The 25,778-nt window shown below is 45.3% G+C and overlaps 1 protein-coding gene across 1 annotated transcript; it reads right to left on the reverse strand.

Moving 5' to 3' along the window:
* Nucleotides 1–23,941: 23,941 nt before the first annotated feature.
* LOC113269749 (C2 calcium-dependent domain-containing protein 4A-like) lies at nucleotides 23,942–25,370 on the reverse strand. Its single transcript, XM_026518667.4, has 2 exons — nucleotides 25,286–25,370; nucleotides 23,942–25,091 (listed from the first exon to the last, which is right to left on the reverse strand). Exon 2 carries the CDS (start codon nucleotides 25,049–25,051, stop codon nucleotides 24,008–24,010), a length of 1,044 nt encoding a protein of 347 aa, XP_026374452.2. The 5' UTR covers nucleotides 25,052–25,091; nucleotides 25,286–25,370; the 3' UTR covers nucleotides 23,942–24,007.
* Nucleotides 25,371–25,778: the final 408 nt, after the last annotated feature.

Below are 25,778 nucleotides of genomic sequence, written 5' to 3' on the forward strand. Positions count from 1 at the left end.
AGTCCATTAAGTGTCTGCCTTTGACTCAGGTCATCATCTCAGGGTCCTGGGACCGAGCCCCATGTCGGCTCCATACTCAGCAGGGAGTCTGCTTGTCCTTCTCCCTGTGCCCTTCCCCCACCCCTGCTGATGCTCTCCCACTCTCAAATAAATAAAATCTTAAAAAAAAAAACAAAGTCTGGTTTGTCCAATTTAGTATTGCTACTGTGGCTTTCTTATGACATTCATTTACGTGATAAATGTTTCTCCATCCCCTCACTTTCAATCTGCAGGTGTTTTAGGTCTAAAATGACCTCTTACAGGCAGCGTATAGGTGGGTCTTATTATTTTTTATCCATTCTATGTCTTTTGATTGGAGTGCTTAGTCCATTTACATTCACAGTAATTATTGATAGATATGTATTTATTACCATTTTATTGCTTGTTTTGTGGTTGTTTCTGGAGATTTTCTCTGATCCTTTCTTGCCTTTCTTTCATGTTTTGCTGATTTTCTGTACTGCTGTATTTGGATTTCTCTCTCATTATTCTTTACATGTCTATTAGTGGTTTTTAATATACGGTTACCGTTAGTTTTGTATATAACCTCTCCTGCAAATACCAGTCTATATGAAGTTGATAGTTGTTCAAATATGAATGAAACCAGGGCACTTTAACTCCGTAATAGCTGGGACACTGAAGTGTGGTAGAAAATGGACTGGCTTCAGATTACCCAGCTTTGAATCCCAGGCTTGCCCCTGACTCGTGGGCCAGGATGTAATAAGAGAATGATGCTGGTCTCAGTTTTGTCTGAGACTCCAAGACAATAGGTGCCCATCACTCCCACATTCCAAAGTATAATAGTAGCACCCTGTGTAGGATTTGAGAAAAGAAGATTCAGAGACAAAAGCATTTCAGAAAGAAAAGAAGTTCACTTTTTCGAGGGAGTCAAACTTCGGAAGGACTGACTGGCGAAAATAAAATATAAAATAAAATCCATGAGAGATATTTTAAGGAAAAAAAACCCCTCAGTATCAGCAAGATTACCTCGTCGACATTAGCCTGTCATGGTAGAAAAGCAGCAACTTTTCCACATGATTATCATGTCCTCCAAAGTCATAACATATGGTCAGATGTCAACACTGCAAAAGTCAGGGTAAAATTTTTGATAGAGTCAGGTAGGAATCAAATGACAGCTCCCATCCCCAGTGGGAGAGGTAGGGATTATAGAGTCTGGAAAACTATTTAGACTGCAGAAGGTCAAGGCTTCACTTATTGAAGGGATCAGAACCAGACTTGGTGAGCTTATTATTTTTGGCTTATCTCCCAGTGCAATCTGGTTTAGGTTTTTTCCCCTGTCTGGTTGTGAGAAAATGACATACACATGACTTAAAATGGCAGGAGGACAAAGTGTCAGTTTTATTTTCAAAGGAGGTGGCTGAAACCCTGTCACCACTTGCAAATCTATGAGTTAAAATCAGAGAGCTGGAGGGATTTTAGAGATTGGAACATGTCTGTAGAGAACTGCCAGTGTGATGTGGGTCCCAGCCCCCACTCCAGAGAGGGAGGTGTGTATGTGCCTGTGTTGGGGGGGTCCCCCCTCATGCTCTCATCATGGCATGAAGGGCTTCCTCAAAGGGCTTCCTTTGTGGGCGAGACAACTAGAGAGGACAGGTTGGTAGAAGCAGCCTGGGCAGCAGAGTGGGCTGCACTGTTCCGGTGTCACTGCAGTCCTGGAGGTCCCAGAGGACGTGCTAGTGTTTGCCCAGGGCCCAGGCAGAAAGGCTTGCCTGGCCACCTTAAGGCTTTGCCTTGGAAGAATGAGAGCTGAGTACACTGAGAGACAGAGGGGCAGAGGGGGAGCTACTGAGTGACCAGCCAGAGGGTACATATCCTTCCCCAACAAAGGAACGGCAGGGGAAAAAATCTTCAACTTGGAAGCACATTGCCGAGAAATCCACAAAAGAAAAAATTGTCTCTAAACACTTGCTAGGTCAGAGGAGACTAAACCAGAAAGGTGCTGGTCAGATAAGACCTTTCCTGTTCTTTCCCTTTGCTTCCTCTCTCTATTGCAGCTCTGCAGTCTTTGGAATTTATAGCAAGTCTGGATGAGGGAAGGAGAAGCCAGTATTATCAGGAGAGCCAAAGTGGCCACAGCAGGCTTCACTCCTACAGGAGGTCCTGACTGGGGAAAGAGAGAAGCTTTATGTTGGAAGTTTATGGCTTATTTGTGTTTAAAAAATTAAATTACATAACACTGGACATTTTAATTATGGATCTGAGACCACTGGAAGACTAAGGTGACTGGGGACTTTTATTACATAGGAGAAGTTATGGCACTTGCACGAGATTTTATCTCAAGCCAGGAAAGAACCAGCCCCACAGTGGGGGTACAGGGCAGCAGTGAGAAAGGACTAAATGGGTGTAAGATTGTTAGGAGTCCTGCCCTTTCAATGACCAGTTACAGTGGTGTACTGGCTCCCTGTTGCTGTTTTAACAAACGACCACGAACTTAGTGGCATAAAACAACACACATTTTAAACTGACTGCTCTGGAAGTTAGATGTCCAAAATGGGTCTACAGGCTAAAATCAAGTCTGTGTTCCTTTGGAGGCTCTAGGGGAGATTCCACTTCCATACCCTGTCCAGCTTCTGAAGGCTCCCACATTCCCTATGTGGTGGTCTCAGATCACATCACCAGTTCATATCACCATTGGTTACATTGCCTTCTCTCTAGCTGACCCTCTTGCTTCCATCTTAAAAGGACCCTTGTGGGGCCACCTGGGTGGCTCAGTCAGGTAAGTGTTCGACTCTTGATTTCTGCTCAGGTCATGATCTCAGGGTTGTGAGATCGAGCCCTGCGTCAGATCAGGCTCTGTGCTAAGCATGGAATCTGCTTAAGGTTCTCTCTCTCCCTGCCCCTCCTCCCATGCTTGCGTGGCTGGCTCAATTAAAAAAAAAAAAAGGACCTTTGCGATTATATTGCCACCCCTTGCTCCCCCCAAATAATTCAGGATACTCTTCCCATCTCAATATCCTTAATGTAACATATCTGCAAGATCCCTTTTGCCATATAAGGTAACATAGTTGTAGGTTCTGGGAATTAGGATGCACACATCTCTGGGGGGCCATTATTCAGCCCACCACAAATGGGTAGATGATCTTGAAAAAAAAATCACCATATTCTTAGAATCTTCCTTTTTTCCCCCTCTATAGAGTGGGAATAATAACACCTTGCAAGGTTACAGGACTTGAAGGAGGTCTGGTGTGCAAGACCTTGTACAGCATCTAGTAATTGCTCTGTGAGAATCAGTATTTTTCATTTATTCACTTGATAGATTTATTGAGTACCTACTACATACCAGGGGGTGTTCACAGTGCTGAGACGTGTATTTCTAAAAAGAGGGGAGGACAGGCAAGAGCAAGGGCTTTGGCTGCTCTAAAGAGGAGGGTGCTGGGAGGGGTGAGTGTCTGAGTTGGGAAAATGGTTCAGAAAAGTGAAACAACCTCCTGAATGAGGCCATCAAGTACTGGCATTAATTCATCTAAATGCTGGAGGGACCTCCTTAAAATACTTGGCTGAGGTCCGCTCTTTCGTTCAAGAAATACTGGCCCAAGCGTATGCATTAATAGGATACAGAAATAAAAATGCACAATATGGGCATGCCCCAGACATTTGTAGGGATTAACTCAGAGGCCTAAAGGAGCTCAGGCAGACCAATGGCTGCAGTCTGGAAGCAATGTAGTCTTTGGAAGTACGGCACTAAGTTTAGGTTCTGGCCTCAGGTCAAGGGGTTTGTGTTGAACCTTCCTTGGGTCCTCTAAATCATGTTACACTAAACAGGAGGCCACTGACTGACGTGGCTCTAACACAATGGTGGACGTATGTGGACAAACCAAAATCTAAGCCTGTAAATGTCTCAAGGTTACAGAAACAAACCCTAAGGACAATCGATCACAAACCACCAACTAGGCTTTCGGTCAGAGCTACTCAATAATTTGCTTACTTGGATTCCACCTTTTCTCTATCAAGTTCTCGCCCTGAGCTCTTGTTGATGGAGGGTTCCTAACCACTTCTGGATTGGGGCTGCCCAGTTGGAATTGATTTTTTGGTCCAATAAACTCAAAATTTTTGATATGCCTCAGTTTGTCCTTTAATAATGGGTACCTGTTAAGTGTTGCATTAGAAAGTTGAGGCTATGACTTTATAGATCTGGCTCCTAGGGCAGAACATGGAAACAGTTTTTCATTAGGTTAAAAAGCAATACGGGGAAGACAAGAAATCCTAAGCGAAAGAGAAAGCTGCTGAAGAATTGCTCACAGAGCACAACAGCTTTGCTTCTGGCAGAGTTATAACCCTTCCTAACAAGAGGAATCTCAAAAATCAATACTTGCTCTAATCAAAGAGAATGTCTTACTTCTAAGGGCCAAGCAACGTTCCATAGACATTTTTCCTGAGCTTTGCTTTTTTTTTTCACTTGACAATACATATTGGCTCTACTTAAAGAGATAAGGAAGATTTTTTTTTTTTTTACAGTGAAGAAATATGATTGGGTTTGGGAAATAAGGGGGAAAAAGCAGTGAAGAAGGCAAAAAACAAAATGTGTCAATTTAAACTGTAATTATGAAGACTGGCACAACACGGAAATGTATAATGCTGTACTACGTGTACGACTGTAATCTTGAAAAGCGAGTAGATAAGGATGGGGAGGGTATTGAAAGAGATTCTAACCATTGTGGTAAAATAGACTGTGGCTACCATCTCCTCTCGGTTTTCCTAACTTTCTGAAATATTAGCATAGTCTTCAAATTAAAATAATGTCAGCAAGTTATTTTTGATAAAACAGTACAGATAAAAGGATATTACTTACAACTGGGGGCCCTCCCCCAAAACTTCTAATCCCACTTCTTAAGCTTTCCTACTAGGCATCCTTCCCCCTATTGCTACCTCAATTCTCAAAGTTTTTACTGGGATTCCTGGTCTTTTTATCCGATCTCCCCCTGGTGTCACATTAAAAATTTGTTTCTCATTCGTGTTAACCCAGCTCTTTAAGAACTATTTTTAATTGTATTAGTAGACCTCTTCTTTCCCTCTCTTTAACATTTTGACAATTTGTGATGGAGCACCGAAGCCCCCCTTGGATCACAGACCCCCCGCTTTGATAACAGGTCCATGCTGTTAACACTTGCTGCACAATGATGTCATCAGAATTCTTTAAAATCTTTGTAGTTGAGAATATCCCATAAAGATCCTATTAATAAAATACTAAAAAGAGGTGGGATCGTGACAGGATTACCAAGATAATTAGCAAAAAAAAAAAAAAATCAAAAACACCCAATAGCAGCAGATATCTTGTTTTTCTGGGCAAGCAGAAATATACTTAGTTAAGACATGTGGTTCAAGGAGACTGTTATCAAGGCCAGGAAAGCTTTTTTTTTTTTTCCTTCTGTTAAAACACATGTCCATTAATATCCAGTGGAAATGTAAATATCTTATCAGGAGACTGGGTTCTGCTCACAGTCTATCAAATATTTCTCTGATGTCTTTCTTTACCTTTTAAAAACTCAGACTTAGAGGCCCCTACTATTATCTGACGCAAACAAGAAAAAAACACGTGAAATGAATTAAAAACATCAGTGTTTTGTATAGCTCTCCATGCACAACGCTTCCAAATCCACATCTTCCCATAGGTGGGAAAATCATTAATTGTAACTCTTTCTCTTACGATGGTTTTGGCCCTTGAACTTCTTAAGAAATGCCTTTAATTACTTTATTTCATCCCACCCTCACAGTACACTGAGAGCAACGTTATTGTCCGATTCTGCAGATAAGTGGACTAAGGCTTGGAGAGAGAAGGAGCTTTCCAGGGAAGAGACCAGGCCCCTGAAGCCGGCTAGGGGGCCTGGCTGGCTACACTGGGTGTTCATAGGTAGCATCATGGCAACAACACAGAGGCTACGAACAGAGAATCGACGCAGCGTCACTGTTGCTCCCAGCTCCCGGGCCCTATCTTGACCCAGTGCAAAAAGATTTTACCAGACCAGCCACCTAATGTGGCATTTAGCGTCACAGGTCTGATAGCAGCTAGATTAGCCCCAGGTCCGATAACTGGGGTACTGCTGGTGTCAGCCAGTCCCCTTTTGGGACACGCTAATTCTTGCTCTGGTCTCATTTCTTGTATATTTCCTTTTTTTTTTTTAAAGATTTTATTTATTTATTCGACAGAGATAGAGACAGCCAGCGAGAGAGGGAGCACAAGCAGGGGGAGTGGGAGAGGAAGAAGCAGTCTCCCAGCGGAGGAGCCTGATGTGGGGCTCGATCCCAGAACGCCGGGATCACGCCCTGAGCCGAAGGCAGACACTTAACCGCTGTGCCACCCAGGCGCCCCTCTTGTATATTTCCTATTCCGCTCGGAGGCCTAGAAGTTTCCCCCATCCCCAGCCTCCTATTCATGCCTCCTGCTGGTCCTCCTGACCTCCTGAGTACCACCCCCCCAACCCAGACTCCCTACAGCTGAGTAGCACATCCTGCGGGGCTTTTGTGGAAAAGCAAGGAAAACAAAATTAGAGGACGCAGCAGCCATCGAGAGCCCAGGGTCTCCTGTCCCCCATGTGAGCGCCATAAACCCGCTGCAGCAGCTGCGTGTCATTGCCCTCTAAGCCATAATACCCCACTGAAAACAAACGCAGACACTGGCTCGTGTAACTCGACCCTGGATGGTCACCCAGCCACCTGCTTCTCTGGAAACTGCCAACCCAGACCAAAGTTCAACCCGGTTAATTCTGACAAGCAGCTGCGTTTCTGATAAATAATGAGTTACCAAATTAACTGTGACCTTGGCACCTGCCAGGCAAACCACTTCACCAGGTTTTTAGAGAACACATTTCACAATTTTGTTTTGTCACTCAGACTATTTTCGAAATCATATGGTTTTAAGCACTTGACTTTAGGTATCATAAAAGCTTTTTGTCTGGCCAGATTCCTGCATAAAATGGTAGACATGTGTGTTAGGTTTAATGTAATTCGGTGATTCCATATTTCGGCATGGTGAATTCAGTTTAAACTCAGTGCAAGCTTTTCTACCTTTCCCTACTTGTCATCCCTCTTTCTAATGGGGAGGTGTCTGCACCAAGAGCCATTGTCAGGGGTGGCTGGCTCTGCTGAACAGTGCCTTAGTGGTCCTTATCTAGTCCTCGTCCTTATGAACTAGTCTCACTGTGACGGTCACACCTCACTGTGGCCTCTGGAACTGGGCCCCTTCACTCTGCTTCTTCCTGGCTCTGATGCCAGGCCTTTCTAGGTGGACCATCCACCTTCCAACCACTTCCAAGCCCCTCTTCAGGTGCCATGGGGGAATTCTGTGATGCTTTCTTGTGCCTCCCAGGGAAGCTCACACACACTGAGCTTTCCCCAAGTTCACAGACTGGCATCCCTCCCTGAGCCATGCTGTCCTTCTATGCAGGCCCCAAGATGAGGATTCATCTTGTTACATTTAGTATGATTACCAGTGTTGACAAAGATCTAAAAACAAACAACAAAAGATGTCAATCACACCAATGAGTATTTACCCAAAAAACACTAATTCAAAGCGATACATGCACCCCTGAGTTTATTGCAGCATTAGTTACAATAGCCAAACTATGGAAGCAACCCAAGTGTCCATAAATGGAAGAATGGGTCAAGAAGTTGTGGTATATACAATGGAATATTATTTAGCCCTAAAAAAGAATGAAATCTTGCCATTTGCAACAACATGAATAGAATTAGAGAGTATAATGCAAAGTGAAATAAGTCAGAGAAAGACAAATACCATATGATTTCACTCATATGTGGAATGTAAGAAATAAAACAAATAAAAGAAAAAAAGAGACAAACCAAGAAACAGAGTCTTAACTATAGAGAACAAATTGGGCCCCTGGGTGGCTTAATCGGCTAAGTGTCTGCCTTCAGCTCAGGTCATGATCTCAGGGTCCTGGGATCAAGTCCCACATGGCAGAGGGGGGGTGGTTCTGCTCAGCAGGGAGCCTGCTTCTCCCTCTCCCTCTGTGCTCTCCTCCTCTCTCTCTCTCAAATGAATAAATAACTACAATCTATAGAGAATAAACCGCTTGTTACCGGAGGGAAGGTGGGTTGGAGGGTTGGGTGAAACAGGAGATGGGGATTAAAAAGTGCACTTGTTGTGATGGTAAAAGCTAAAAAATATAAACAAAAGGATGTGCAGATACATATAGACAGACGCATGTTCGCTTCCTTAAACAATTTACTGGGAATAATCTGACTATACATTTATTCGCCAGGAAATAGTTTTTGAGTGCCTACTATGTGCCAAGCACAGTTCATCCTTGAACAACACGGTTATGAACTATAGAGGTCCACTTATACACAGACGTCTTTTGATACAGTGCAGTACTGTAAATGTATTTTCTCTTCCTTATGATTCTCTTAATAACATTGCCTTTTCTCTAGCTTACTTTATTGAAGGAACAGTACCTAACACATATACAAAATCTGTGTTAATGGACTGTTTATGTTATTGGTAAGGCTTCCAGTCAACTGTAGGCAAGTTTTTAGAGAGTCAAAAGTTATATGCAGATTTTCAACTGCGCGGGGGGCGGCACACGTAACCCACACATTGTTAAAGGGTCCACTGTACTGTTCTAGGTACTGGGGATATAGGAATAAGCAAGATGAGACATGAATCCTGATCTCATGGAAATTAGATTCTAACGTGTCAAGTCAGACAATAAACAGGATCTCATTTCACAATGAAAACTGAGCTTACTTTGATTCTTACATCCGAACAGCCCATGAAATACTACACTTCCCCCCAAACAGGACGTGCTTGAAAGCTGTATAAATTCTGAGCAGTTCTCACGATGTAAGAGCTACAAATTCCCAGGATTGTGCTGTGGGTTATTTACCAGGGTATTAAAAAGTACAGAAATGACCTCTTTGAAGACAACATAAATAGTTATTCATTACTGAACACGTACCATGTACCAGGCACTACGCCAGGGTCTCCGCATGAATCATCACTAATTCTGAGCACAATCCTAAATTAGGCGGATTTGTTGTGTTATTAGTAGACCCACTTTGTAAATGAAAAAACGGAGGCTGATATAATTTAAGTTAATTATCTGAGGCCACATAGATTCTAAGTGGATGAGCCTTAATGGGACTCAGATGGTCTGGCATCACCCTGCCTCTTTACAAATAGTTGGGAAATCCATAACAAGAAAAGCAAAATTGTAAGTAGGAATTCTTAGAGCGTTCCTTTAAACTCAAAGTTGGCCTTTATATTCAAGAGTGTATATGTGTAAGCTGGAGGAATTAGGGATAAGACTGGCTTGGGAAGGAGAGGTGGAAATAGAGAAAGTTTGTTAAAACTAAAGTTTGGAAACACTGACAATTGAGGACCAAACAGAAATGATAAAACATCTCAGGAAACATAAGAAGGTATAAAAATAGAATCCATTTCAGGGACATGCAGTTCCCATGTAAACTTCTGAAAGCAGATCTCGAGGAGATGGGGAGGAGACAGGGATGCAGTCCAGGTGCAAACATCGTGTGGGCATAGATCTGACGCTAGGGCCTTCCCTCCAGCTCTCCTCCTCATCAGGCTGTCTCCCCTTGCTCCTCACACCCTGGAACTGAGCACGCCGCCTCTAGCTGCCAGTAAGCCACTCTTCCACCAGCACGGCAATCTCTTTCCTTGCATCCTCAGTCTTGGCCCTGGAGCCAACCTCCCCGGCACAGGCGGGTTACCCCAGGCCATTCCGTCCATCCAGGCCTCCCCAGGCCCTCAACGGCCCAGACCTCTGGCTAACCTCTAGGAAAATCAAATTCTTCGCCTGCATCATCTTCCCTCATAGCGCCCTTGAGCTGTACAGAAGGAAAGCACCCTGTCAACGGAGTTCAGCTCCATTAGGGGAGTCCCAGGTGCTGTGTTCCCACTTGGGGAGCCAGGAGAGGGAAAGCAGATGCTAAGAGCAGCCCATCAGCCCTGGCTTTGAGGGGACCTTTGAAAGTGAGGTCTAGTCAGCCTTCCACCTTTGCATCTGCCTCTTGTGGATAGCTTCCACTCTGTCTTGTCTTGGAAACACGTCTTCTCTTCCACAAGATTTCAGTTCCCTGAAGGCACCACAGAGTCAATGCTCCATAAACATTCTCTCCTGAATAGAAGAGGAGCAACTCAGCACTGGCCTGTTCTTACAGGAAAACACAGTCCAGTCTAAGCCCCTCTGTGGGAAGCTCAGAGCATCAGATAACGTCCTTTCCTCCCTCCCCCTCCCCCCTCCTCTTTTTCTCCCCTAATCCTTTCCCTTTCCGGCATTCTGTTCACTGGAACTCAAATCACTGTGACCATGACCACATTATGCTGAATGGAAACACAAAGAACAGAACTGATTAAGCTGTTGGCGTTTCCTGTCACGTGGTCTACCTGGACCCAGAACCACATCAGCTGTTCCATTCACAGCTCTGAAAGTTTTTTTATCCTCAGCTTCTGCTTGTTAGTTGTTTGACCAATTATTTTCATTTGTCCCTTTTCAAAGAAGGTATCTACTTCTTATTTTTTTTAAAGGGTCCTTAAGATGCCCTCTTCAGGAAAAGTTTCTGGAAGGCGGGAATATATTTGATTGCCCGTGTGTTTATAGCACTAATAACCTCAGTGTAAACTGCATCAGGACATTCTTTCTAAGCCTTCATTTGTGCAGGATTTATATTTTCAGGCTAGTACCTTAGGGAAAAAAATGTGAGACAGGTGAACTTTGTTTTCAAATCGTCTCTCCTTCACCATCTCAGTGTCCTTCACCTCCCCAGGCCATCTCTCCCTGCCTTCGGCTGCACCCCAGCCCTCACGGACTGGAATCTTCTACAGAGAGGAACGGGTGTGAAGAGCTTGACCGCTCGCGCTAGCCTGCCTGGGTTCAAATCCACAGGAACGAAATACCTTAAATTTAAAACACTTAGGACAATGCCTTGAACTCACAATGAGTTGATAAATAATAACGCTTCTAAAAACTGCCGTCCCCCCACCCCCAGCCCGATCAAACCTCCCAAAGCAGTACCAATAATATCCATCTTAGCAGAGCCCCGATCTTCCTACCTGAACCACACTTTCTTCTCCTTCCTGTTCTCATCCTCGTGCCAATTATACCGCTCGGCCGTTGCACGGAGACCTAGCAGGTAAGAAGGGGCTCCTTTACTCGGCAGGTCAGCCTTGCTCTTTCCACTCCCCTGTCCATGTTAACCACGCACTGCTCTGCCACGGCCCCCAGCTCACTGGCCGCCTTGCCTTCCTTTGCTCCCCATCAGCTGGGGGTGGGGAGGTGAGCTGCACTCACCAGCTGCAGCTTGGCCTCTCCTGCCGGGCTCACTGAGAAGCCCATCTTAAAGCTGCCTGCCACAGAAGGCCTTCAGCCCCCGGGGGGGATTTGGCAAGACCTTCAGACAGGCCTCTACCTGGCAGCGGGGAGGAAGATACCCCACAAGCCTGATCCTCTGAAGCCAAGGTTGGTTCTGCTCAGAGTCAATGATCGCGTGGCTCTGCCCTTCTTGTCCTAGAGGACTTCACTTCCAGAGGCAAAAGCTTTGCTGGCCTTTACCACATATGACAGAGTCCAAGCCTTCCTAGCTGAGATGCCAGGGAGAGACTGGCTCCTTGAGTAGTCTCCCCTTGCGGAGGGGGGAGGGCTACAGCCCAGGACGCCACAACAGGGCAGGTGGTCTCTTATCTCTGAATCACACCCCTCATCAGTGAAAATCCACCCCTCACCTGGCTCAGCCGTTTTCTCTAGCAACAACCTGTCCTCTCCCAGCCCTGCTCCCCAGCCCCCCCCCCCCGCTCAGCGCCAGAGGTACAAGTGCCAACAGCTTGGGGTGCACATGTTTTTTTTTTCTCCCAAAGACTGGACCATTCACGCCTGCAAGAGTGAGACCCACAGTCCCCAGCACAGGCGATCGCTCCAGGGTCAGGGACTTGACAGGTGTGCAGAATTCGCCTCAGCAACTCTGCAGTCGGCCAGGGTCAGGCAGGGCAGAGTTACCTGTGTCTGGGCTGGGGGGCGGGGGGTCCACATCCGGACAGGGGCAGACGCCAAAACAGAAGTCCACCTTCGGCAAAGTCAGGCCAAAGAACTGAGCATCTGGACTTCCAGCTAGGAATGAGGCCCCACTCTGCTTTGGGGTTCTTCAGATGTTTGCGTTTCAGTCCTGGCGGAATGCGAGCAACTGGACCGGGTACTTGGGGTCTGTCTAAAGGCTAGGAATAGGCTAGCACTTCACACATGAACTGACCTAATTCTCAGGAGAACCCTCCAAAGTAGATGATGCTACATCTCTTTCAAAATGAGGAAACCCAGGCGCAGAGAAAAAAGTAAATCTCTGAGTCACGGCTCATAAGTGCTAAAAGAGAGACAGATTCCAAAACCCCTGCTCTTAAGGACTCCCCTGCACAATCTGGGTTAAAGGCCCATTTCTGTCTGCCTCTTGCCTGTTTCCCTGCACTGGGGCAGGCCCCTGACAGCTACCAGTTCTCCCAGCTGCCCCACCTTTGTTCCCAGGCTGACAGACAGACCTGCGTCTCCTCTGATCTTTAAAATAATCCGGCAATGGACGTAGAGCTGAGGCTTAGCCATAGTAAGTACTTTGCCCAAGGAAAAATTTTTTTCAGTTTCTAAGACGGATCTCTCTCTAGAAAATCAAATGGAGTGTTTTTAGTTCTGTAAACTGTAAACTCAACTTTAAAAAACATTATGAATAAAGAAAAAATGAGGTGGCTCAGTCTGTTAAGTGTCTGCCTTCAGCTCAGATCATGATCTCAGGGTCCTGGGATGGAGCCCCTGCATCTGGCTCCCTGCTCAGCATGGAGTCTGCTTCCCCCTCTCTCTCTGCCCCTCCCTCTGCTCATGCTCTCTCTCTCTTAAATAAATACAATCTTTAAAAAATATATTTAAAATTTTTTAAAAAGAAAATAAAAGAAATAAATGATCACAACCCCACCATCCCAACACAGTAGCAATATTTATGTGATGAATTACTCACCAGGCTTTGTCTATCTTTGTAGAGACCGAGTTTCTCCTGATTCACCACCTCCGTGGAGCAGCTGAGAGCGCTGCTCACCCAGTGCTGGGATGGCCTCAAAAGAGCCGTGGAGGGATTCTAGAGTGAGCGCCGACTAAACCCAGAATGACTCTAATTGACCCTACGAGAATAAAAATACAAATGAAAATAGATAATGAGTCAAGTAAACACGCCTTTAGAGAGAGAAATCAGAGTCTCTTTGAGACATCTTAAAAAGATATTTTATTTTGTTCAAGTAAAACTTGTCTATGTTGAAGACGTACGACACAATGTTTTGGTATTTGTATCCATATTTGTATACCAAGTATACATTGTGAAATGCTCACCACCACCAAACTAATTAGCATATCCATCACTCCCCATTACTATTTTCTGGGTATGTGGTAAGAACATTTGAGACCTACTCTCAGTGAATTTCAAGTATATATTATTATTAAAGACACCGTGCTGCACATCAGAATTCCAGAACTTATTCATCTTCTGACTGAAGGGTTGTAGCTTTTGACCAATATCTCTGAGCCCTGAATTTTTCATCTAAACTACACTATATCCAACTTCTCTGGGAACTGTTAAAATCATATAGACACACAATCCAGTCATATATTGATTCATTTATTCAGTATGCCAAAACCAAAGTTAAAATATGAACCTTAGCCCTGTTCCTTTCTTTTTCCCTTCTATATCATTAACCTCATCAAGTCTGGGTTTTTGTTTTTGGTTTTTCACTTTAACATTCTTTTTTTTTTTTTCTAAGAGATGCTCAGAAACAAAGACCTCCTATAATAAATTTTCATAGAGTGGTAGAAATTTGTCTACCGTCAGTGTAGGAACTGATACCCAGAACACCCTCTTATGGAATATGGCTTATGGAAAGTTAGACGGAATGGGGGAAGGGAGGCTAGAGATGACAAAACTCTAATTTGGTTTGGGGTACCTGGGTGGCTCAGTGGGTTGAGTGACTATTGATCTCAGCTCAGGTCTTGTCTCAGGGTCTCAGGGTCTCGAGTTTGAGCCATGTGTCGGGCTCCACAGCATGGAGTCTATTAAAAAACAAAACAAAACAAAAACCCCTCTAATTTGGTTTGAATGTCCTTCTACTTCTCGCCAACTACCTGAAGCTTTATATGATCATTCTCTATTTTCTCCTTTTTTATTTGCTCACCAAATGCTCAATGCTGACACATCTCACCTATGTTCCTTGCAGGCTTACCTCCTGCACATACAGCTTGGTTGGGGGGTATTGGTAGGAATATAAAAAGAAGTGTAAGAAATGGACCCTGATTCAGGTCCAAGAGCTTGCAGTTGAATTGGGACATGGTGTTAATAATCAGAAGACCTGGGATTGATTCCTGACTCCTTCACTTACTAACTGCGTTACCATGAAAAATTTATTAAAATTCTTTATCTGTAAAGTAAGACAGATAGTAGTAATAATAATAGTACCCATACATAACCTATATGGTTGCTTTTAAGATCACAAGGAGTAAATTCTGTGAAAGTACTTTACAAACTAGGAAATGATATCAGGAAATTATTATTAATATTCACATAAAATGTATACACAACTTAAAACAACACCTCTCGGGGTTTTGTCACTTTGCAAGTTTGAGTTTTCCAAGATTATTCTTTCAGAGACGTATTTCCTTTAAGATGTGATGCCAGGTGCAGTCTTACTTGATAAGTATTTGACATTTTAACACAGCCATCTTGATGTAGACACATTTTCACATGGCTCCCCCAAAGTCTTTAAGATTCTAGTTGTTCTTTTAGTGACCAGTCAGTGTGTGAAATACACATGCCTACCCCATCCTTGAGCCTTGCTCTATCCCTCACCTCACTTCATCACTGACTTTTTGGGTTAAAAATCAAGGATATGAGTGGGATCTGCAATGGGTGGGAGGTGGAAAATGAGGTGAGCTCAAATTCTGGTGTATCTAGTCAAGGCTCTTTTTTGATGCAGTGACAGAAAGCCCAACTCAAACCCAGTTTAATTTTAAAAGGAGTTTAGGGGTAAGCTGGCTACAGTCAGCTAGCTTTCAGAATGCAGGTGATGTCACTGGGACCCTGACTCTTCATTTATCACTCTGCTCTTCTCCATGTTGCCTTTACCCTTGGGTTCCATGTATTGGCAAAATGGCTCCCGAGAGCTACGAACCAGTGTTCTGTCAGGTGCAAATTCAGCAGAAAATACTTTGTCTCCCTCTCAAAAATTTAAAGCAACGCCTAGGTCTGACTCTCAGGGTACTAAACTAGGTCACATTTACCTCCTATACTAATTAATCACTGTGACAAAACTTATCCTGTTAACAGAAATACTGTTATTGGCCAGGCCTGCGTCAGACCCACCCCTGAAACTTGATATGGAATCACCACCACCTGAAACATGGACCACGTGAATGGAGGCAGTGATTACACATAAGAAATCAGATATTATTACCACGCAGAACAATTACTACCAGGTGATGAAAACTGATAAGTATCATTACTGATTTGGATAAAAATTCAGAGTCAGTTGGAAAAGAGTGGTCAGAAACCAGCTGTCAGACAAGGTACAAATACAAGAACTTGGGGCGCCTGGGTGGCACAGCGGTTAAGCGTCTGCCTTCGGCTCAGGGCGTGATCCGGGCGTTCTGTGATCGAGCCCCACATCAGGCTCCTCCGCTAGGAGCCTGCTTCTTCCTCTCCCACTCCCCCTGCTTGTGTTCCCTCTCTCGCTGGCTGTCTCTCTCTCTGTCAAATAAATAAATAAAATCTTAAAAAAAAAAAAAAAAAGTACAAGGACTCATCCATTTACCATGTTTACTCACCTCAAAAAGCGCCAGCGTTTACGTAAAGTGTCGCTCATTCTCAGTGAAGTCATCTGTTCAGATCTTAAAGTAACAGGCATCTAAGCCCATTTGTTGAAAATAGAAGAATAGGGGGCGCATGGGTGGCTCAGTCCATTAAGCCTCCGACTCTTGATTTTGGCTCAGGTCATGATCTCCGGGTCCTGAGATGGGGCCCCACGGGGCGATCCGCGGATTAGCAGCAAGTCTGCTTCTCTCCTTCTCCCTTTCCCTCTGCCCCTCCCCCCGCGCATGCGTGCGCTCTTCCTCCCACCCTAAAATGAATAAATAAATCTTTAAAACAAAAATATGAGAAAACAAAGTTTGTAAGAACAACTGATAAATGTCAGGCACACACAAGACAAAGCAAGACAAAGACCAAGGCCTGATGGCTTCATCCAGTAAAGATGCAATTGTAGATTCGGGTTGTTAATTATTTATATAAACAGCAAAAGAAAGGGTAGCAAAATGCACCACTTCCCATGGTCCTTGTCCTATACACTGGAAGATGGCACCAGAACAAAAGGAAGCAGATGACTTCGATGTGAATTGTGCTGAGGAGCAATTTTAGATTGCCCCTAACTGCTTTTATATTCAGCAGCTCTGTTCTGAGGGGATGGGACAGAGAGTCCCACACCTCATCGAACCCGAGAGGCAATGACAAACTCTTGATGACAGGCTTCCAGAGAAGGTGAGGAGGAGACGGTTTCATACCAGCCCCTAACAGCCTCTCACCCTCCAGGGTTCCAGGAGGGTCCAGAGCTGTTCTACTAGGGCTCAGATTAGCTATGGTTCAAGCCTTTGCTTGCAGGGTCTGTGCAAAGTGGCTAGGGTACCACAGCAGAGCTGTTCCCCTACAACTAATAACCAGAAAGTATGGAAATTTATTGCAGAATTTAAACAAAAACACAAACCTTTGTAAATTGATAGGATTGAAAAACACATTTTGTGATTTTGTGACTATAGCCATTTTCTCCCTTTCTTCCTCTGGATCTAAATATTGTTGTGAGATAGTTTATGTGTCACTGCTGTTAAAATTAAAAAAAAAAAACTTTGAATCAGAATTTTTAAATTGCTCTGTCACAAAAGGTTAAATCACATCTTCAAAGTAAAAAAAAATAAATAACATCTATTTCCCTTTCTTTCTTTCTTTCTTTCTTTCTTTCTTTCTTTCTTTCTTTCTTTCTTTCTTCTTTTTCTTTCTTTCTTTCTTTTTATCTTTCTTTCATTATTTAAACAAGGAAGCCATTAGACTGCAATGACTAGTGTCATGGTGGCCTACCTAAACAGACCCAAATCTAAGCCTGTAAATGCCTCAAGGCTGTAAAATTGAAACGTAAGGACAAGCAATCACAAACGGCCAACTAGACTTTACGCCCAAATAATCTCCTTTCCCTGTTTCTGCACCTTCTCCCAATAAGTCATCCCCCTAGCTCCTGACCACTTCCAATTTGGTGCTGCCCAGTTGGAATGGATTTTTACTCAAATAAACTCTTGAAATTGATAACATGCCTCAGCTTATCTTTTAATATTTTCTTCCTTCTTTCTTTCTGTCCCCGGCCCTTCTTTCCTAGATCCATTCGTAGGAGGGCATGAAATACAACACCGAGAGGACTGTGGGGCAAGATTGGGAGAGACAGTGCTCCCCTTGCCACCTGAGGGGACTTGATGTGGACAGATGTGTGACTGGCAGCCCAAAGTAAATGCTGGGTGTCATTGTCATACTTCTCCAAGAACCAAGTGTCACTCACAGCCCTTTCAAATGCTAAGGGCCCAGCAGAGGGACTGCAGCTCTAGCAATGGTGTCACAGCTTCACAAACTCCAAGTTTTTCTAGTGTGTTTTCTTCAAGACCAGTCTTTTCCAATCAGAATAAAACTTCTTATATGATCGCCTCTATTCTCCAGTTGTCTGCTCTTGTGTATAAGCTATTAACATCAAATACTTACTTTATTGATTAATCATTTCTTTTATCCATTCTGCAAGTTCAATGTCTTGTTACTAATTTTATAGACAGTTTCATTTTATGCTCATAATGAAGAAATCTAACAGTACAAATCTGTTTAGGGTACTATAAACAGACATATTCATGGTACAGCAAATGGATACTCTCTTCATGGTGGAGGAATACAGGGACGTTCAGGAGGGTAAGGCTGGAGGACTTGGGTTTGGGACAAACTATAGTACATCTTAACTCTTAATGCTAAAAATTTTGGGTAAGGTGATAGATGTGGGTAAAGTGATAGATGTGGAAGGATTTTGTTTATGGTGAAAGCAGAGTATTAGGAAATTAAATCTGATGATGGTTCAGTTTAAATTCATTTTTTTAAAACATAGATGTGCAAATATAGATGGAAGAGGGAGAAAGCGTATGTGTGCTCTAGAGCTTAGAAGCAATGGCACGCCAGTAGCCATGGGTAGCATTAGCACTCAGGTCTTGGTTTCTAAGTACCATCAAACTAAGTACCATCAATCTAAGAAATCAAGATGCCTTAAGAAATGGTTGATTTCGGGACTGGGGTATCAGAAGTGCAAGATGAACCTGGAACAAATTTTAGATCCAGAAAATAAGTGAGTGTTCAATGAAGATATAACAAGGACACAAGAGCCAGCTTGAAGGGGCTCCCACAGGTCAGACCTGGGACCAAAATAAATAATTGCAATGGGTTATAACCCATAGAATAAAATTAAAAACCCATGAGTCCATAGAGATATAAATAAACAAATGAATAAATAAATAAATAGGGGAAAAGCTACGTTAAAATTTCAACTAACAAATATTTTTAAAAAGATGAAATTCTAAAATTACCATTTGGCAATCTTTGTAGTAATAAATGTTTCAGGCAAGAATCATCAATGAATGCTTAAATCTGGGAACTAAAAGGATGCTGAGAGATAGGATATTTACATCGTCTCAAAGTATTTCTCACAAGAGATTTATTAAATATAAAGAGGAAAATGATCATCTTTACAGTAAAGAAATCTGGTAAACACCACCACTGTAACCAAGTAATTACAGTTAACATCACTAGTCATGAGACAATTTGATACAGTGTGCCTCTAATATAGTGCATTGAGAAGATACATCACGGCTGTGCCATTACTGCCAAAAATGCATAACCTGCATCTAATCACAAGGGAGGATCAGACAAATAAACTCATGACCTTCTAGAAAATATCAAGATCATGAAAGCCTGAGATTAAAGAAGATTAAAGAGACATGCCAATTGAATGCAATTTGTGATCCAGGATTTTCTTCTTCTTAAAGATACCCCCAAATATTATTGGCCAATTAGAAACATTTGAATAGGTTCTGTAGATTATCTGATAGTATTGAATCAACATTAATTCCCTGATTTTTGTAAGGGAATTATGGAAGAGAATAGCTTTATTTTTAGGGAATGCATAACTATTTGGGGATAAAAGGGCACATGTCTGCAACTTATTCCCAAATATTTCAGAGAAAAAAAGATAGATGATAGATGGATAGATGGGATGATAATGAAATAAATATTTAGAGAATCTGGTTAAAAGTTACATGAGAATTCTTTGCACTGTTTTGGCAACTGTTCTATAACCCTCACATTATTTAAAAATAAACAAAAATCTGATAATGGCGAAGAGAGCAGTACAGAGCAGATTGAGTAAAGGAGGAAGGTACGGTGGCTCTGGTCCAGGTGACCAGGAGGAGAAAGAGATGAAACTCCGGAGAGCTGCATGGACAGTTTAGACCAATCAGGCACCATCTCCTAGCAGCAGACAGAGACAGGAGACATTGGTTCTTTTTTAAATCAGTAACCATTGCCGACCTGGAAAATAAATCCTGTTCTTTTTGCCAAAGAAAATAAAATATGGATTTTCCCTGTTAGGATAAATGCCAGTGTCTGGTCACATAAGGATATCCTATCAAGCAAGGCCTTGCTATTCACGAAGGATGAAAAACTCCTGGTAGTGATGTTTGGATTTTAGCACACATCAGCTGAGCTATTGTTCCTCTCCTGGAACATGGCAGATGGAGTCTGAAATACACAACCAGTGGCATGGAAGGATGTAACTTCGTGTTTGTATCATTTAGTGCAGTCACCCAGATATGTTCCCAGTAGACTGCCCTTTGTACAGACTTAAGACTGGAACCACACATGTGCACAAAGCCATTCAGCAAAATTATACTCATTTGCATGAACAAAAGAGGGGATGTTCAAATTACATTAAAAAAAGAAGAGTGCCTACCCGTTTATATGAATCTTGCTGTTACTAAATGCAGTTATCTCTTTTAACCCTTGCCATCTTCACACCCAATATTTTAGAAAGGACAAACTGAGACATAAAGAAGTTTAAGCATTTGCCCCAAGATCACATAACTACCCAGGAGCAGAGCCTAGATTTGAAGCCAGGTCTTTCTGGCCTCAGACTTTCTGCTCTTTCTAGTACTGTACCCCTTTCTTACTTTTTAAAAAATTAATTTATTTGAGGTGGGCGGAGGGCAGAAGGAGAGAGAAACTTCAGCAGACTCCACCTTGAGCACGGAGCCCAAGCAGGGCTCAATCCCCATTACCCATGACCCTGAGATCAGGACCTGAGCGGAAACCAAGAGTCGGATGCTTAACAGACCGTGCCACCCAGGCCCCGATTCCCTTTCTGACTTCTCAACAGGAAGAAGCACCTGCCTCAGCAGATGCTTACCTCACACTCCACTGCAGAGAGAGGCCCTACTTAGCTAAGTCTAAGCACTCTCCCCCTTGCAGGGAGTGGCTCATTATTGGAACTGCAACCCAATTTAGGCCAAAAAATACAGAGAAGTTTCCTGGGGCTTTCTGGGGAAGTTCTTTCTCAGTCGTATGGGGGTGCCTGTAGAAGTGATACCTTTTCTCCAGCCTGGAGTCTACTGGGAAATCAGGGGGTAGTCCCAGCTGCTCTGGCCAGCTTGCTCAGACTACGGGAGTGAGCTGCCTCAGGACGGAATGATGCTGCGGGTGGCGGAGTAGGGATGTGGGACAAGATACGGGTCAGGGACATGAGTTCTTGATTACTGCTTCTACCCACATGTGTTCTGGATCCTCTCTTACTTTTCCAAAGGCTCTCTTCCTATCGTTATTCCTGGTTTTCTTTCACTTCACTATCAACTTCTCCCTCTATTTGGGGTATTCCGAACATGTGCTGGGTTCTTTCGAATGAAAACAAAATACATCTATGATTCTGGAAATCTCTGATTTTCTTCCAGCGATGGGCCCCTTTCCTCCTCCCCCTTTTACTTTTTCGCCCTCCGTTCACATTTTAGCCGTTCTAGCCCAGCTCCTGTGATGATGACTGCAGGATTTCAGTTGGGGGGGGGGGGCATCTCCTTCTTCTTGGGATACTTTCTTGGCTTCCGTGACTCCACACTCGCCTGGTCTTTCCCTTGTCTCATTGGCTGCTGCTTCTCTTTCCCCTACAGCGATGCCCCTCCTGTATCGAATTCTAAATGTTGATTTATTTCAGGGCTTGCTCCTAGGTCCTCTACTCCTCTCTATTCCATCTCTTTCTATATTTGTTCAACACTCAATCAATTCTATTGAGAGTCTACCAGATGCCAGACTACTCTAGGCACTGGAAATAAAGCAATGAGTCCACAAAGTTCCTGCTTTATAAAGCATACTTTCTGGTGGAAGAGAAGGAAACAAACAACAACAAAATAAGGGGGTAGCATAATGTCAGGTAGTGATAAGTGCTACGAAGAATAAAGCAGTAATAGCAACAGTGATGTTTTTAAGATAGGATGGGCAGGGGAGGATACTCTAAGGAGGAGACATTTACACCTAAGAAAAATGGAATGGGACAGAGAGAAGTTAAGGAGGATTCCAGGTTGTCAGCTTGCATAAAAGGAAGAATGATGTTGCCATAAGGAAGACCAGGGGAGGAAGAAATGCGGGACGGAAAAATCAAGAATTCTGGCTTGATGTATTAAGGGGTCATCTGGACACATTACGAGGTTATTTGTATGAAGTTTCTTTTGTGTATTATTCCTTCTTCAGGTGGTAGGGAGACCTTCCCTGACCACTCTCTCTCTGAGAGCATCCCACCTGCCACTTCTCTCTCACCCCCCTAGTTTATTGTCTTCATGACAGTCACCACAATCTGTAATAACCACACTTGGTAATTGTTTGGCTACCCCCACTAAAACTAAGTCCTGTGAGAACAGGAATCTTGTCTGTCTTTTTCATAGCTGTGTCCCCTGGGCTTGGTATTGTGCCTGTCACAGAGAAAGGGCTCAACAAATCATCATTGAATGAGGGAACAAAGGGGACGGCAGTCCCCTGGAGAAGTCAGGACAAGTTGGTTCTTATCTGAGCTTAGCCAGTTCCTAGCTATTCGACTTCAGGCAAGTCACCTCTGTGGTATTTTCTCAATTGCAGAAGTAATTTGATTAGATGATTTCTAAGGGATAATTTTTCCACTTTGAAATTATATTTAAAATCCAGGATTTTTATTGACTTATTCTGACCAAATTTGTACCTAAAACCCATTTCAGTAACAGTGCTGACGAGCTTTTTGATGCAGAATGAGTACAAACTATTGCTTATGGGGATATTTACCACAGAAATCCTGAAGGATTCTCTATTCCCACTCCTGACTCCCCTGAATCCTCGGTCTCAGGTAGCCATCCATTCTGCTAGCCTCCACTCCAGGACCAGGGAGAAACAATTGGAAAGAAAGGAGGAGAAGTGAAGGAGTTCATTTTCTGGAACATTATGGAGTACCTAGTCACCAGTACAGTTCAAGCCTTTTCAGGTAAGCTATCCTAGTTCATGTGTATTTAAGGGTTATTTGGATTTTAAAGCATATTTTTACAAAACACTGTGAAGTAGGTATTTACACCCCCATTTCGCTGATTAGAAAATGAACTGATCTGCCCTAGTTCAGACAAGTGGCAGAAAAAAAGATTGGAATCTAAGTCTCCCCACACCCCTTCACTGTGCTTTCCACCACACCATAGATGCCTACAGTCAAGGGCAAACCCTCTTGGATATAATCAGTTTCCAGTGGACTCAGGTCTATTCGTTGAATCAACAAATGAAAATAAATTGCATTAAGAAACTCTCTCTTAAAATTCAGTGTTCAAAAAGTTGACAGTTTATGTTTCAATTCATCTAGGAGATCCTATTGCAGTGGCATTAATTACTACGTAACTTAAATACCTCGCTAGGTGGAGATAATTCCACAAAAAGTTCAATATGTTTACAGAGGCAGAAAAGATTTGTCTTCTGAAACAGCAAGATTTTCCAGGGCTCCTTCTGGAGAAGAAAGAAGGTAATGCCAGGTTATCTATTCCCTACAGGACTGTCCTTTGAAAGATCCTCACTTCCTTGGTTTTACTTTCCCTTAGCATTTTTTAAGACTTCACTTTCAAAAGAATTCTGTTTTCTTAGTGAGAAAGAAACTCTTTTCCCACCAAGATATCCTTATTACAGAATGTCCAGCTCCAAGGTGTGTGCATGAACGAGGATATGAACCTATGCCACATGAAATACGTAAAGCTGTATATGGGAATCTTAGCATTGGGCATGATTCTGAAGGAATAACTTAAAAAATAATAAACCTTTAGTGCTCACATAAAGCAGGGAGGATAATCAAGGTAGATTGGGTGTAGTTCTTTTTCTCCTTTCCAGCCACAAGCCAACCCTTTTAGCCTTGGAACGTAAAAATGGTCTGGAAAAAAAGGATTGGATGTTCTGAATAGAGAACTTCAGTTTTTCCTTCACTACCAACAAACCATGACAAAAACAGACATCTAAAAACTAAAATGTCCAGGCGCCTGGGTGGCACAGTGGTTAGGCCTCTGCCTTCGGCTCAGGGCGTGACCCGGGCGTTGTGGGATCGAGCCCCACATCAGGCTCCTCTGCTGGGAGCTTGCTTCTTCCTCTCCCACTCCCCCTGCTTGTGTTCCCTCTCTCGCTGGCTGTCTGTACCTCTGTTAAATAAATAAATAAAATCTTTTAAAAAAATAAAAACTAAAATGTCAATAAAGCAAGATCATAAATAGAAAAATGAATAAATAGCATTTATTTTGTACAAAGCGGCTGTCCGTGTCCGAGTTCCCAGCGGGCGGAGGGCGCCCCGAGGGGACGGCCTGCGGCGCGGGCGCCCTCAGGGCAGCAGCAGGGAGCCCAGCAGCAGCTCGCCCTGGCCCAGCAGGCGGCCCCGCTCCGGGCCGCGGCCCCGCTTCTCCGCCTTGACGCGCACGGCCAGGCGGCGCACCTGGTCCTCCGAGAGCCCGTCCAGGCACACGTCCTGGTCGAAGGCGGCCTTGCGGCTCGGCCGGACCACGGCGCTGCGCTGCGGCCGCGTCTTGCCCGGCGGTCGCAGGACGAAGCTGACGCGGCAGCCCAGGGCGCGGGGCTCGGCGCTGCCTGCGGCCAGGCCCTCGGCGCCGAGCAGCCGGACGCGGAGCCGCCCGCTGGCCCGACTGTACTCGGCGGCCAGGCGCAGGGCGCCCCCGGCGCGGCCCAGGGCCACGGTGCCCTCGGCCTCCAGGCGCTCGGGCCGCGGATCGGGCCCCGAAGGCTGCGGCGACGGCGGCGGCGGGGCGGCGGAGGGGGCCGGGGCCGGGGGCCGCGAGCCGGCGCCGCGCTCCTCGTCCTCGTCCCCGCTGGACACGGAGCGGGCGCGCGCCAGGCCGCGTTTCCTCCGGGCCCGCAGCGCGCGGCTCAGCAGTCCTTCGGGGGCGCGCAGGAGGCGGCCGGCGCGGGGCGGCGGGGCGGGCGCGTCCGGGGTCGGGCGGGGGCCGGCGGGCAGCGCGGGGGTGTTCGCGGGGGCTGCGCCCGGAGCCAGGAGCCGGGCTGCGCCGGGGCCCCCGAGGAAGAGCGACTCCTTGCGGCGGGTGTGCGGGCTCTCGAGCAGCGCGCAGAAGCCGTAGGCGGTGCGCGCGCGCGGCAGGTGCGGCAGGGAGAGCGCGGCCTGCGAGCGCGGGTCCCAGTCCGTGTGCCCCGCCGCATCGTCGGCCCCTCTGGGCCACAGGTCCGGCTCCGCCGCGCAGCGCCGGGGCAGAGCCGCGGCGGGAGGCGGAGACTCGAGTGCGCAGGGCGCGGGCAGCCGTGGCGGGATGCAGAACTCAGGGATGCGGGCCGGGGTGAGCACGTTGGTGAAAGAGGGCTCCGGAGCCGAGGCGCGCAGTTTCCCGAGGAGCCGCATCCTCACAGGCTGGGGCTGGGAGTGGTGGCAAGAAGTGCTCCTGCGGGGGAGAGAATTTGGTGAGCGTGGGCGCCTGGGGCCCCTCGGGAAGTGGCTGGACCGCTCCCCGGGGACAGCCGAGGGTACCAATGGGCTTAAGATCCCTGGCCAATCCAAGCCGAGCTCTCCCGCACCCACACACCTGCCCGCCTTCCATTGATCGGTACTAAATAAACGAACAAACCGAAATCAGACCTTTCCTTCCTTCTTCAGTCACTCAGGGTTATGAGTTGCCAAGTTCAGTGCGAGCTGCCTCCCGCTCACGGCTGGGGCGCCAGCTTCAGCACTCTGGCTGGGACAGTGGCGCCCCTGCCTTATACTGGCAGCCTGAGTCCCGCCCAGCTGGCGGGAGCCCAACCCCTGGAGGCACTGGACAGCCCGGCTTCCAAGCAAACCCTGTTCGCTGCTGCTGGGGGCCCTGCAGAGGGTGCTGGGGTGTGACCCTCTGGTCAGTCCTGGGACCTGCACCCGCTCGGCGCGCGCGCGGAGCCCGTTACACAGGCCTGGAAAACGTTGCAGGTGGAGAGATGATGCCTGGTGGCCCTGCCCAGGGAGGACTGGTGGCAGAACATGCTGGCGGCCTCTCGGAGAAGGTGAAACAGGATGAGGAACCAGGAAGTTCCTTTTTGCTAGGAGCTAAATCCTGTCGTGCACGTGATGGACATGCCCTAGGTTCTTCTATTTTACT

This window comes from Ursus arctos, unplaced genomic scaffold (assembly GCF_023065955.2).
Source record: "Ursus arctos isolate Adak ecotype North America unplaced genomic scaffold, UrsArc2.0 scaffold_36, whole genome shotgun sequence".
NCBI classification, from domain to species: domain Eukaryota; kingdom Metazoa; phylum Chordata; class Mammalia; order Carnivora; family Ursidae; genus Ursus; species Ursus arctos.